Below are 13,810 nucleotides of genomic sequence, written 5' to 3'. Positions count from 1 at the left end.
TTCATTTTTCTTCTTTTTCAGATTCTCTGTCTATTTTTGCATATTTACTTGATGAATTTAAAAATCATTTGGTCAAACTAACAAAAGCCCTGCTAGGGTTTTCAACTGGAGCTGTATAATATTTTTAGATTAATTGAAGGAAAATTGGCACTTTTGTAACACTTGATTTTCTTATTTAAAAAAGTTTTTTTTTTTCCCCCTACCATGGATTCAAGCATTTTCTTAGGTCTCTCAGTAGAATTTTATGCTTTCTTCATTTAGGCTCTGGCCATGGCAAAATATTTTTCTAGATATTTTAATTTTTTGATTTTTGCTGTGAATGGAATTATTTCCTTCCATAATATTTTCTGTTAGTTGTTTAAAAAACGCTATTGACTTTTGTTTTTTTATTTTACTTCCAGATACTTAAATGAGCACTCATATCTTTTTCGAATCATCTTTCAATTGATTTTAGCCTTCAAAGTTCTCCTGGGAGACTAAAGAAGTAAATATAACTACCTTACTATAGGCCATGACTTGAGACCATCAGAGAATGGAGCCTAAAATAGGACAGTTTATGGAATATAATTTGTAGATCCAGGAAGGACCGAATATGGGCCAATCCCCATCATTGAAATGTAATATAGGCCAGACTAAGTATATTAGAATGAATAAGCATGCTGTTCATATGAGATTATTTAGTATTCTGAGATGAACTTTGGTACTCGATTAATCTCTCTGGATTAATCTTTGTGACTTCTATAATATTTGTGTGAGCAGGAGAAAGCCTGGATTTAATTAAGCCTGAAAATATAAATCTGTTTCAGTAAGGAAAATGTGAAGGAATGGAAGGGAAAACGGAACTGACTTCTTCAAGAATAGGAGTTTACCAGGTTGTGAATTTCAGGCTTGCCAATATTTGTATAACCCCACAAATAAAATATAACTTCTTTTCTTGTTGTGAGTAATCCTCCTTCGTCCTTCCAGCAAACACCTATTGCTCTAACTACCCACCATCCCAACCCCCCAGTAAGTAGGTGTAAGATGGTCTGACATTGCCATCTGGTGGCCACCTGGGGAACTGTATGAACTAACTTCTCTCCTGTAGGACCTCCGGGCTGGGTTGGTTTTGGCAGCCAGATCCAGGCTTGGAAATAAGCAGTTTATGCCTGTGACTACAGGGAAAGAGAGAAGATAATGGAAGTCCAGGTCCTGGCAAAGGCTGCCTGGGGGAGCTGGGAAACAAGGCGGAGCCAAAAGGCTACATCCACAGGAGTTGGGAGAGAGCAAAGTTGGGAGAGAGCAAAGACTGGGTCCAAAAGGAGAGGTCTGCTGAGGAGTTCCAGCAGGAAAAACTTGGAGATAGCTCCTGAACCAAAGCAAAGAGAGGGAGACTTTTTTTTTTTTTAAATGGAACTTCTGCATTCAGCCTTGAGGCAGGGATCAGCTTAGTTGTGGGCTTCCAGCCAGTTCTAACACCTTTCTTCATGAGTTTCCTCATCTGCCTTTTTTTTTTTTCAATTTTCTTAAATTTTTTTTCTCATAGCTTAAAACTCAGATAGTTTCAGATAATTCCACAGAAGGCAAAGCCTAGTCACACTTCCCTTCTCTTGTTCTCTTTTCCCTTTCCTCTTCCCCCACCTTCTCCCTCCTTCCCTCTCTTCTTCCTGCCTCCTTCTCTCTTTTCCCTTCCTTTTCAGCTCTTATTCTTGGGTTCTCAGGAAAACATCCCTCCTTCTCATCCTTCTTTCTATTTGGGAGCCAAAACATAATCTTAATTATACAGCTGATAAACCTGGAGCTAGTGCTCGTGGGTCAGCTTTATCCAGGAAAAGGCAGAGCTGACACTGTGAAACAAAGGACTGGTGCTACCAACACCTGAATCCTCAAGCAGGACCAGGAGTCCCTTCGAGGCTCAGTGCTCCCGTCCAGCCCCTACATGAATCCCCAGGTGCCTGCATTCCAGATTTTTGTCTCTTTTATTCACTGCCATATCCCAACATTTAATCAGTACCTGGCATATAGAAGGAGCTCTATTAACATCTGTTGAAGGAATGAATAAATATTCTCAATGAATAAGCAAATCTGGCTTATTCCTTTTTACTATATTTCAATTTTGCCCTGTTGTAAGTGTTGCAGTGATGCTAACTTTCATTATGAAAGCATGATTTTCAACTTTTGAGAGATAACTTAAGCATAACACGTGAAGATATTTCTAGCACAAAAATAATTATTTTTTAAATTCCAACCTACCAACCGACAGACTTTCAGAGAATAACCTGTTAAGTTGGGGACTCTCTGTACCTTTCCTTTTCATGTTTCAAGAGTGTATCTTTTATATACATAAATGAAGTAAAAAAACCAACAAAATGACCAGCTTTTACCTGTGTTGGCTTCTTAAGTGCTCTTCGCATCTTTCCCAAAATAGAAGCTAATACTGTTAAATACAGAGGAGAAAGCAGATTTGGAAAGCTCAAAACTACTAAGCATTTGGCAAAACATCTTGCTGTATATGTTTTCTCTGTTTGCTGAGTCTCTTTTGCATTATAAATCCTTGATAACACAGACGGAGAAATATTTATTCTCTGTGTAGAACTAAGCACAGAAAAAATGGGTTTACTTAATATTTTTCAGAATTGTGCTCTTTCTTGTGACCCTTCTCAAGATAGGAGAGATGAGGTAGATTGTTTTTATTTTATAAATTGTTCCTCTAACATTACTCTTGTGTGGGAATATTCTGGGGGTGAAAAAATCATCACTTGCTACTTTCCATTCCCAAACCTCAGGATTTCCTAAATATCTCACAACTCTCTGTAGTCTTCAAGAAATGCTTTCACTACAGGGCAAACAGGAAGTTAAAATGAATTAAAAGCTGGCCTGAATTATGACAACCGAGATCAGTGGGTGAATAATATCAGAGTGTGGTAGACCTTGGTTAATTTGTGAGGATGTGTCACAGCATCCCACGTCAGGCTTGACATTTTGTTCCTGGCTGATTTCCGTGGCAGTGGTCAGCTGGGGAAGGCAGATGTTTAATTTTTAGTTCACTGACTACACAGAATATGGAAGCTACAAGGTATGAAAAGACTAGCATTACAGGCAGAGGGCTCTTAGGCTGAATCCTGGCAGTGCCTCTAGCTGATTGTGTGTGTGTGACCTGGAATAAAACAGGTAACATCTCAGAGCCTTAGTTTACCTTTGTGCAAAATGGGAATAATGCTGCCTACCTAGAGGGCTGTCGCGAGGACTGGAGCTACTAGGTATAAAGCCTAGCACCTGGCTGCTGGCACTTCCTGGTTGATCAGTGTGATCACAGAAGTCCCATGTTCTTCCGTTTCTCTCCTAGGTACCTTGGCATCACCAGGCCGCTGACGTACCCTGTGAGGCAGAATGGGAAATGCATGGCGAAGATGATTCTCTCCGTCTGGCTCCTTTCCGCCTCCATCACCTTACCGCCGCTCTTCGGATGGGCTCAGAATGTAAACGATGACAAAGTGTGTTTGATCAGCCAGGACTTTGGCTACACGATTTACTCCACCGCTGTGGCGTTTTACATCCCCATGTCCGTCATGCTTTTCATGTACTACCAGATTTACAAGGCCGCCAGGAAGAGCGCCGCCAAACACAAGTTCCCCGGCTTCCCTCGCCTGGAGGAGCCGGACAGCATCATCTCCCTGAACGGCATGGTGAAGCTCCAGAAGGAGGTGGAGGAGTGTGCCAACCTTTCGAGACTCCTCAAACACGAAAGGAAAAACATCTCCATCTTTAAGAGGGAACAGAAAGCGGCCACCACCTTGGGGATCATCGTCGGGGCCTTCACCGTGTGCTGGCTGCCGTTTTTCCTCCTCTCGACAGCCAGACCCTTCATCTGTGGCACTGCCTGCAGCTGCATCCCGCTGTGGGTGGAGAGGACATTTCTGTGGCTGGGCTATGCAAACTCGCTCATTAACCCTTTTATATATGCCTTCTTCAACCGGGACCTGAGGACCACCTATCGCAACCTGCTCCAGTGCCAGTACCGGAACATCAACCGGAAGCTCTCGGCCGCAGGCATGCACGAGGCCCTGAAGCTTGCCGAGAGGCCCGAGAGACCCGAGTTTGTGCTGTAAGGTCGTTTATCACTATTTTCCTTTTCTCCCCCCTACCTTGTCGTGGAACTTGTTGAAGTGCATCACAGACAGCTTCCTGAATCAGTAGCTAGCTTACTGTCTCCCAAGCATATCAGATTGGGATTCAGAATATTATAGACTCCAGTCCTCCAACCAGTAGAATTCTGAAAGCCAGAGATAGGTGCTTAGTTAGATTGGAAGCCGAGCCGGATTTGCTGATGAATTGCAGTTGATGTGACTGATGACAAAGAAGGTGATGTTTCCCACCCTTTCTCCATAAATAACATCCAAATTATGTCCTTATATCTCCAATTCTTCTAACATTATCATTTTCAATGATATTACTCTTACATCCAGTAAAACTTTTTTTTTTATATATATATATTTTTGTGTGTGTGAGGAAGGTCGGCCCTGAGCTAACATCTGCAAATCCTCCTCTTTTTGCTGAGGAAGACTGGCCCTGGGCTAACATCCGTGCCCATCTTCCTCCACTTTATATGGGACTCCGCCACAGCATGGCTTGATGGGTGGTGCGTTGGTGCGTGCCTGGGATCGGAACCTGCGAACCCCGGGCCGCCGCAGCGGAGCGCGCGCACTTAACCGCTTGTGCCACCGGGCTGGCCCCCTCCAGTAAAACATTTTTGATGACCTCATCCTTCACTGATAAATTCTTCTTTGGAAAAGGAAGCAAATTCACACAGGCCAAAAGGAAGCAGCCTGGGACAAAGGAGAGTGCTTAGTATGGGGTGATGCCAGGATGAAGCGAAGTCTTGAAAACTACGGAGCTTTCAGGAAGTGCTGCCCTCTTTTTTAGAAGTTGAGAACTGATAGATAGTTGGTGAGTTTGCTTAGGAGGCATTAGTGACTTTGCAAGAAGCAACTGCAAGAGAGTGTTGGGATCTGAAAAAGGATTACAAAGGGCCAATGCTGATAAGGAAATGGATGTTTCACATGTAATCCACGTGCTAATGAATTTGGCATTATAAAGCAGGAAGGAGGCAATATGGTAATGAGAGCTGTCAGCAGGTCCAATGCTTTAAATTTGTGGTAGAGGAGGCATCTTCATGTTTGAAAGCTGTGGGGAAAGAAACTGAAATGAGGAGATGGAAGGTGCTGGTGAGAGAGAGAGCAGATTAGTGCTGGACGTGAGAGAGGAGGAGGGTTCCTCTTCATTGAACCTGGCAGGAAGGAATAGACCAGAGAACATGGACCAATTTAGCTGAGAAGCACCTTCCCGGTCATCTTGTCCAAGCCCTTCATTTGACAGAAGAGGCAACCGAGACCTGGAGGGTGAGATGTCCCACAGTGAGCTAGTGGCATCACCAGGTCTAGATCCCACATCATCTGAATCTTACTTCTATACATGTTTCATATATTAGACTCCTTTATGTGCAATAAAGGTGGCAAAGGACACCTCTGTGCTCCCAGCTATCTCAGGGAACAGCCCTGCTCAAAGAGGGTACAAAGTGCCCTCATGGATTACAGTAGACTCCAGAGGCTCCAAACTTCGCATACTCCCCAAATGACTCTGGAAATCTCTAGGAACTCAGCCTATTTTCTAACTTCACTAGAAGGAAGCAGGCAGAAACATCCCCTAATAGGGATGTGGGAAGCCAGAGATCAACATTTCTTGTCCTAGGAACTCAAAGTTGTAAGACTATAGATATGCTAATTCTTGACCTGGGTGTAGCTTTCACAGGTATTCATTTTCACTTTTATTATATATACTCTTTCGTACATATGAAATTGTTCACAATAAAAAAGTTGAAAAATTTTTTTAAAAGAATACAATTTTTGGTTCTAGAATATGCACTATGAGCAACCTGTATCGCCAGGGATCTTTCCAGGACTATACGATTCTTATTGAATTGACCACTAGGGTTTGCCCACCAGATTCTAAATTCCTTCAGGGAGGGAGCTATGTCTTAGTCAGATTTCTATTTGCAGAATCTAATTCAGTTCCTGACACATAATAGATGATAAATAAAAGTAGTAATTGCTAATAATTATTGAATACCTACTGCATGCTATATACCATTCTACCTGTGAAGTAGGTGCTTCTAGCATCCTCAATTTTCAGAAGAATAATGGAGACTCAGGGACGTAAAGTAACTTACCTAAGATCATATGGCCCCTAAGTGGTAGATGTGGTGTGAATCACCCCAATGCATGTGCTCTTAACCATTGTGCAACACTGCCTGTCAGATGATTTCATTCTGTAGGCAGTGAAGAGCTACTGAATGTTGTTGAGCCGGGGATTGTAGCCATCAGCGCTCTAAGAAGACAATTAGAAAAACCTGTTAATAGGAGTAAGTTAAGTTTATTAGACGTACTACAGCACGGGAGGACATCTCCTTGACAGAGTCTTGGTAGTTTCTCAGATGGAGGAAAGAAAGGATATTGATAGAGTTTTAGGGCTTGGGCTGGGTGATGTTAAGGTGGGGAACTAGTGAGGACTGGGCAGGGTTTTTGACATTATAGCTTTGGATTGGTGGGTACAGCTAAGTGGGGGCCTTGAAGCCAGTATTAATGAGCAACCTGCTAGTCTTGATAAGTAAGCTATTTTAGTTGGTGTGCAGTCTTATCTTTTGGAAGCAACTATTTCCTGGAACAAGTAGCTGGGTTATTTTGCCTAGTCCCAGAGTTGGCTAGTACAGGAACAGGAAAGCATGTTGGTTTCAGTTCTCCAGAGTAATACACTGAGAGAGGTGTTGGAGGACAGTCTCTCTGGCAGCAGTGAAAAGGGCAGATAAAATAAAAAGCTGGTGGCAGGGGGTCCAGTTAAGCAGCCAGTGCAGAAACCAGAAAAGAACAAATGAGGTCCTGAACTAGAAAATACCACTGTGTTTGTATGGGTCCTACACAGTCAAAGAACTGGAGAATATTTTATTGATTATTTTAGCTAATAATTCACACATAATTCAGGTAATTCACAAAATGCTCATTTTCCATATGTCACACAAACAGGTTTTCCAGTTTAAAATAATAATAACCTACATTTTTTGAAGATTCACTCCCAAGCACTATGCTGGGCACTCTGTGTGAATTACATCACTTCATCCTTAAAACTTTATGAGAGGATGGTTTTCTTCATCTCCATTCTGAGGATGACAAAACAAGGGCTTGGGGAGGTCAAATAATTTTCCCAAAGTCATACACATGGAGAGTGATAGAGCTGGATTTGAGCCCAGGAAAGCTGTGTTCAAAAGGGCTTTTAACTTCCGTGATACTGTGTCTTTTATAAAAGTAAATTAGCTAACGTAATGTCCAAGGATATTTGCCTCTGTGCTTGGGTATTGTTTTCCTGTCCATTATAAGACAAGGGTCAGTGAACTTTTACTGTGAAGGGCCAGACAGTAATATTTTAGGCTTTCCTAGCCATAGGTCTCTACTGAAACTGCTCATCTCTGCCTTTGTACTGAGAAAGCAGTCAGACACAAGTAACCAAATGAGTATGGTGGTGTACCAATAAAACTTTATTTACAAAAACAGACAGCCAGCTGGATTTGGCCCACAGGTCATAGTTTGCTTTCCCCTCATCTAAGAAAATGACTATTACCTCATTAAATCTCTTTATTTGAATTTATAATTATTGATTTTATTTATAATTATGGAATATTAAAATCATTTGGGATGATTGGCCTAAATATCCATTAACTTTAGGAAATTTCTAATGAGAGACTTAAGATAGCTGCTATTAAATTTTGTATCAGGCAGCTTTCTAGTGAGTTCCAATGTGGGAAGACTCCTTTTTAAAGATTTTATTTATTTTATTTTTTCCCCCCAAAGCCCCAGTAGATAGTTGTATGTCATAGCTGCACATCCTTCTAGTTGCTTGGAAGACTCCTTTTTAAATGCTTGTTTATAAATGTGCCGTGTGTTGAGGAGGATACAGAAAATACATGATGTCTTTCCTGTCCTAATGCATATATTTCTATGGGGCAGACCATACATAAACACATACATATGCACATTCACCCTTTTTATAATAAGAACAAATGAAAGATGGGGACAGGAAAAGCTATAGGATTCAAAGGAGAGGAAAATAACTCAGAGCTTACCCTAACCCTGATCTGGGAAGACTTCCTGAAGGATATGGGCTGGAGTATATTATGAAGGTGGTCAAAGCATTTATAACTAAAGGAGTGTAGAAATGGCATTCCAGGTGAAGGTAACATTTTTTGTAGAGGCACCAGTGTGGGATGTTATGCAAAGGACAGTCTGGCTGAAACTAAGCATTGGTGTGGGGGAAGATTTAGTAAAAACAATGGGAAGGTAGAATGAGATTAAATTATGATGGATCTTCCATTCCAGCCCCAGGAATTTGAGATTTTAGTGTAGACAAGTGGTTCTCAACCAAGGGTGATTTTGCTCCCAAGAGACATTTGACAATGTTTGGAGACATTTTTGGTTGTCACAACTGGGAGAGGGGAGGACCTACTGGCATCTAGTGGGTAGAGGCCAGGGATGCTGCTAACCATCCTGTAATACACAGGCAGCCCCCCACAACAAAGAATTACCTAGCCTAAAATGTCTATAGTGTTAAAGTTGAGAAACTGTAGAGTGGACAGTAGTAAACCATTGACTGAGTCTCTGCAAGTAGGAGAATGGAATCATCCAAGTGATGAAGACTGATTCAGTGGCACCATGTGGGTTGAATTAGAAGATGTTGGCTGAAAGTGGAGTCTCTTTATTGGCTTGTTTTCTCCAGAAACATTTGAGGGCCTACTCTGTACAAGGCACAGTGCCAGGCATGTCAGGAGATGGAAAGATGAATAAGTGACAATCCTTGCCTCTGGAAGCTCACAGTCCAGTGGGCTGGGGAGGTGGTAGACATGGTGGTGGTGGCTAGTAAAAGATTGGTAATTAGAACACCCCACACAGTCCTCATTTGGCACAGTTGTATTTAAGTAAACACCAGCTGGATAACACAAAACAACTCACAACTCCCTGGAGTCGCTGGAGAAATGACCTGGTGTCCAATCCATAGCTCACAGCAAACCTTAGAACCCTTTGTTCCCTCTACTATCTCTCTAACGCTCACACTTCTTGGGCCAGCCTAGAGACTCAGAGCTCCTCCCACTAATCTTTCCAGCCCTTTTCTCCCCCTCTGGCTTCTTGGGTTCTAGTCTTTTATATTTTTGCCCCTCCCTCTGCTTTCTTGGGTCTATTTTTCCTCCTACATAATAGTTTTCTTCTATTCCTGTGTAAACAGTCTACTAGACTGTGTATTGCTACTTCCAAATATTTACTTATTTCTTCCCATTTTCTTGATCAACATAACGAGGTTCTGGAGTCCAGCAGGCACTCCAGAATCTTCCTTGGGGTAGGGAGTGAAAAGAGAGAAAAGGCTATGCATACTTCACTGCTAATTTTAATTCACTATGCTAAATTATAATCTTTGTCACCTTTTCACAAGTATTCGAATACTGGTAATATAAAACCAAGTGTGACAATGTGATATAAATAAGAATTCATCTTTTTTTCTTTTTAATTTGAAGACCTTGTTTATGGATTTGCTTTGAGTTGCCATAAATTGCTTTTAAGTGTCACATTTTGACTGCTTTTGTTATTTGACACCATTATTGTGAACAATATTGAAAAACAGTTTCTAAAATGCTTTCATGGAAAAGAGTTTCATGAAATTGTTTTGGAGTAGCTCTTCCTTTCCCTCTCCCTTCTTCTCTTTGGTGATCCTATTGTCTTTCGCTTCAAAGAGCCTCTTAGGATCTCTGTCGATTACAGTGGTGAGGCATAGTGGAGTAACCTTGGGTTCCTGCCATGAATTCTGTCAATATGCTGTTCCAGCGTTTCTGCGGAAGCTTTGGAGTTCAGGGTGATTCTACCTTTTCTTTATAGAAACCAGTGATTAAAAAGAAATAAAACGAATTGGGTCCCGGTGGAAGTCGGGAAGAGGCATCAAGGTCCCTGAAACCCTGGTATCTACGGTGGGATGTTGCCTTAAGGATGGAAATAAACAAAAAGTTTACTATTCATGGATTTTTTTTCCCCTACAGTAGTATTTTCCTCATCATTAACTAGCTGAAATTCAGCACTTTATTTTTATTAAATCATCGAATAGTAATAATAATAGCTTTGCTTCATGCTTTGCATTTGCCTACATTTTAACTTTGCAACGTCTCTTTAAAGTGGGACAGGCAGGCGATTGGCCTCTCTTGCTTTTTCTAATTTTTTTTTTTTGTTTTCTTAGTAGATAGTAAATACACGTAGCACAAAATAGAATTAAGCAGTACAGATGGGTATACAAGAAAAATAAGCCTTGGGAGGATGTCTTAGGGAGAAAATATCCACGGTGGAAATCATGAAGGAGGTGATATTTGGGTGGTCTTGAACAAAGAGTAGGATTTTGACAAGAAGGGATGGCAGGGGTGGGGCTATTCAAAGCAGAGGGGACAGTATGGACAGAGAGGCAGATGGGGATGGAGGTGGATAAGGAACCCGGGGCATGTCTTCAGCAGTACCTGGAAGCCGGGTAGACTGGGGTCAGCATGGAGGGCCAAGTGGGCAATGTGGTGGGAGAGGTGAAGGCTTTTGAGCAGGAGTGAAGCCAGGACTGCAGTATAAATAGGGGCTCACAATGGAAGAAGGGAGATGGGTTAGGAGACCAGCGTGAAAGTGAGGTCTCCTGTCAGGATGGCCCACGCTGGGAGGGTGGCGGCGTTGAGACGAGGAAAGAGGCCAAGGATGTCTAAGTTGGAAGTTGACTAGCAGATGGGTGGTGAGGAAAGGGAGACTGTGGAGATGGTGCTGCACCTTGAGGCCTGGAGGAATTCTGTATGGTTCCTGAACTGATGTGAGCAGAGCAGCCCTGAATTGCAGAGGAAGTGCAGTCTCTCCTTTGTACTGAGAAGAGGCAGAGGCCCCAGGCTAAGAATAAGTGTGTAGCCCAAGCCGGGACACAGCCTGTTTCCAGTGCCTGCTCCCAGATACCCAGAGCCCATTGAAGCGCAATGCTTCTCCTTAGGTGCCCTCGTGTGAGGGGAGGGACAAAGTGAGTGATGGTGTCTTATGGAGAAACTGATCCTGTCACCGGGAAAACCCATCCATTGAGTCTTGATAGCCAAGTGAGAGGGGCACTCAATAGGATGAGGAGGCAAAGGCTGGGGCGCCGTGCCAGGCCCTGGAACCTCACAGACCTAGCTCTCAAGCACACGGATGTAGTTTGGTAAGTCGAGTCCTGTGAAGGTACAGAGTTAGGGGAGTGTGGATCTAGGGGGAATGTGGCTCTGTGCCAAGGAGAGAGAGACTTTTCCTCAGCCATTGGCCAAGACTTCTCCATGACTCACGCCACTTCTGTGAATTTGGGAGGAAGGAAGTGACGGAGGAGGGGTTTCCTGGTCTCTGCACACATGACTCCCTATAATGCACCCTCCTAGGTTGGAGGGCGAGAACGCTTCTCATTAGTAGTGATCATTATTCTTTTTGAGTAGGGCAAGTGCAGTAGTATTTTGCAAGGATTTTTGAGAGTAGAACCATTTTTGGCTACAGCTGTATTACGAAAGTGAATTTCTACATGGATTATCCGGGGCTGGCTTGCAAATATATTAAGGCCCTGGCAACTTATAGAAGCTGTAAAATTTACGAAAAGAGCCACAGTACTTTTTCTTTCCCTTTACAGGTGCTCATAACCCCTTAGAAGCCACAAATGATTCAAATGACTGAATGCTGTAAAAATTAAATCCACCCACCACAAAAAGAAAATTCACATTTATGGTTCTGCTAAATCATTTTCTTGTCTCCTTTCTCTCTCTTTGTAGACAAAACTCTGACTACTGTAGAAAAAAAAGTCATGACATGATCAAAAGAGGAATAATGGAGACGAAATAAAAAAGGCAAGACAGGTGGAAACAGAACGAATCATTTGCTGAGACTGCGGAATGGAGTGCGGCTTCTGTCCTTTCTCAGGATGGCTAAAACGTGACGAGCAGGGTGATCTGTTGTACAAAGTATATCATGAGGGAGATGGTGACCTCTCCTTTTTTTCTGTGGATCCGTGCTATTGTGTGCAAATGAAAATAGTTCTCGGTTTAAAACAGCCAGATCAGCTCAGCCATAAGTGCACCAACAGAACTAAGTTCCAGAAAGGAAACAGTTTCTGGTGCTTTGCTTATGTCTGAGTCCGTGCAAATGGAAGAAAGTTCCAGTGCACACTTCCTGTGCTTCTAAGAGTGGAGGCATTGTGGTGAATATTCAGGAATCGTTCACGAGACAGGATGTATTTTGTTGTAGGACAGAAGGGTGTTTTTCAAGCAAACTGCAGTAAGCATAGTGTTGAATATGTTGCATGTCCATGTTAGAAAACAGACTCCTGTCATCAGCTAGTACAAATGATTTCCCAGAGTAGTGTCTATTTAAAGCTTCTGTCAAACAGTTTGGCTTTTCTGCAGGGTCCCTGTGATTTCCCCACCAACGTGCTTTCTTTGTTAACTCACTTATTGTTATGGCATAACTCAGGAACAGATCTCAGGATGGAGAGAATCATAAAACCTGAATAAACGTTTTTCTTGCACTCACCCTTCTTCTGAGGGGTCCTGAGAGGTGAGGAGGATTCCTTCTGTGAGGATTTTTACCTGGGTAGAGAGCGAGTGCTACCTAACTGCACTGTATATTAACATGGTTACTGGTACAGAACTTTTAACTATCATTTACACATGGGTGCAGCGGGCCTAGGGGCTGGTCCAAAACTATGTGTTTTTTGGAAGGAAATATGGGAATAATGGAGTTTCCATGAAAGGTTGCAAGGCTTCTGGAGATAGAGCATCAACATGTTTGTTCTCGTTGAGCAGCACTGTATTAAACTGAATTGTGTGAATTGGAGGTCATCTGGGCCTCTATTGGGAAATGCTCCAGAATACTATCCTGTTCCTTCTAGAGGATTTGTTTATGTGTTCTCTGTATCTTAAATCAAATGTGTGCCTGGCCAATTCTGTTCTTCCCCCCTCTCCCTCTCCAAAGTGGTAGACATTAAGGGCAGGTAATGAAACAGAAAAGGTCCCTTTGTGGACAGTATTTTTTTAAGAAATGGTACTATGTAATACATATGACAGAAGATATTAGATCAGAAAAGAATACCTCTAAGGGGGAAAAAAAGAATGCAAACCTTCATTTGATAAAAGAGAAGCAAAAGAGGATATTATTTTCCTACAATAAGGGTAGCTGTTCTCTCACAGGACGATGTGGAATTCCAACGTGGATTATGGATTTCCTTCAACTTCCACTGACATTGCTTCTCACCAGACACAGGGAAGGGTCTGCTGTCCTGAAAGGGGAGGTGGGCACCATCCTTGCAGATGATGCTTGTACAAATTCCCGAACTGCGGATCTGCTGAAGTGACTGTATATACTTATATTCATAATTTAAGTGATTAATTCTGTCAGATAAATGTTGTTAAATTTGAAAGTGTTTTATTACATTACATCAAATAAAGTTTATTTATAGCTCTAATAAAGCAACTTAAGTAATGATTTTTAATTGAAGGTCTGATGTCATAAATGTTGCTATATATAGAATAGCAGAAGGGCGAGCTTTATATATTTGCTAAAATCTTAACAGGTAATTGAGACAGTTCTGTGATGAATTGCATTTCACTGTGAGGATTCGTCCATTTTGTAACATTTTTTTTTTTAAGAATGACCATTCATTCCTTGATTTGATTAATGAGTATTTACTGGGCTTCTGCCACATTCAACACTGTGGACAT

At 42.0% G+C, this 13,810-nt stretch overlaps 1 protein-coding gene across 3 annotated transcripts in view; it reads left to right on the top strand.

Moving 5' to 3' along the window:
* HTR7 (5-hydroxytryptamine receptor 7) overlaps positions 1 to 13,557 on the top strand; it is a 78,551-nt gene extending 64,994 nt beyond the window's left edge. Inside the window, exons 2-3 of one of the 3 annotated variants that reach the window (XM_014785531.2) lie at positions 3,326 to 4,084; positions 11,867 to 13,557. In XM_014785531.2, coding sequence (XP_014641017.1) covers positions 3,326 to 4,084; positions 11,867 to 11,936 — 829 coding nt within the window. In that variant the 3' untranslated portion in view covers positions 11,937 to 13,557. Of the gene's footprint in view, positions 1 to 3,325; positions 5,783 to 11,866 lie in introns of those variants that run through there. The other 2 variants (XM_004427816.2, XM_087432260.1) reach the window with 2 other exon arrangements.
* Positions 13,558 to 13,810: the final 253 nt, after the last annotated feature.

This window comes from Ceratotherium simum, chromosome 6, assembly GCF_057802395.1.
Source record: "Ceratotherium simum simum isolate JZ-2026a chromosome 6, ASM5780239v1, whole genome shotgun sequence".
In the NCBI taxonomy this organism is placed as follows: Eukaryota; Metazoa; Chordata; class Mammalia; order Perissodactyla; family Rhinocerotidae; genus Ceratotherium; species Ceratotherium simum.
The sequence above is the reverse complement of the archived record's forward strand: the minus strand, read 5'-3'. Positions and strand labels throughout refer to the sequence as shown.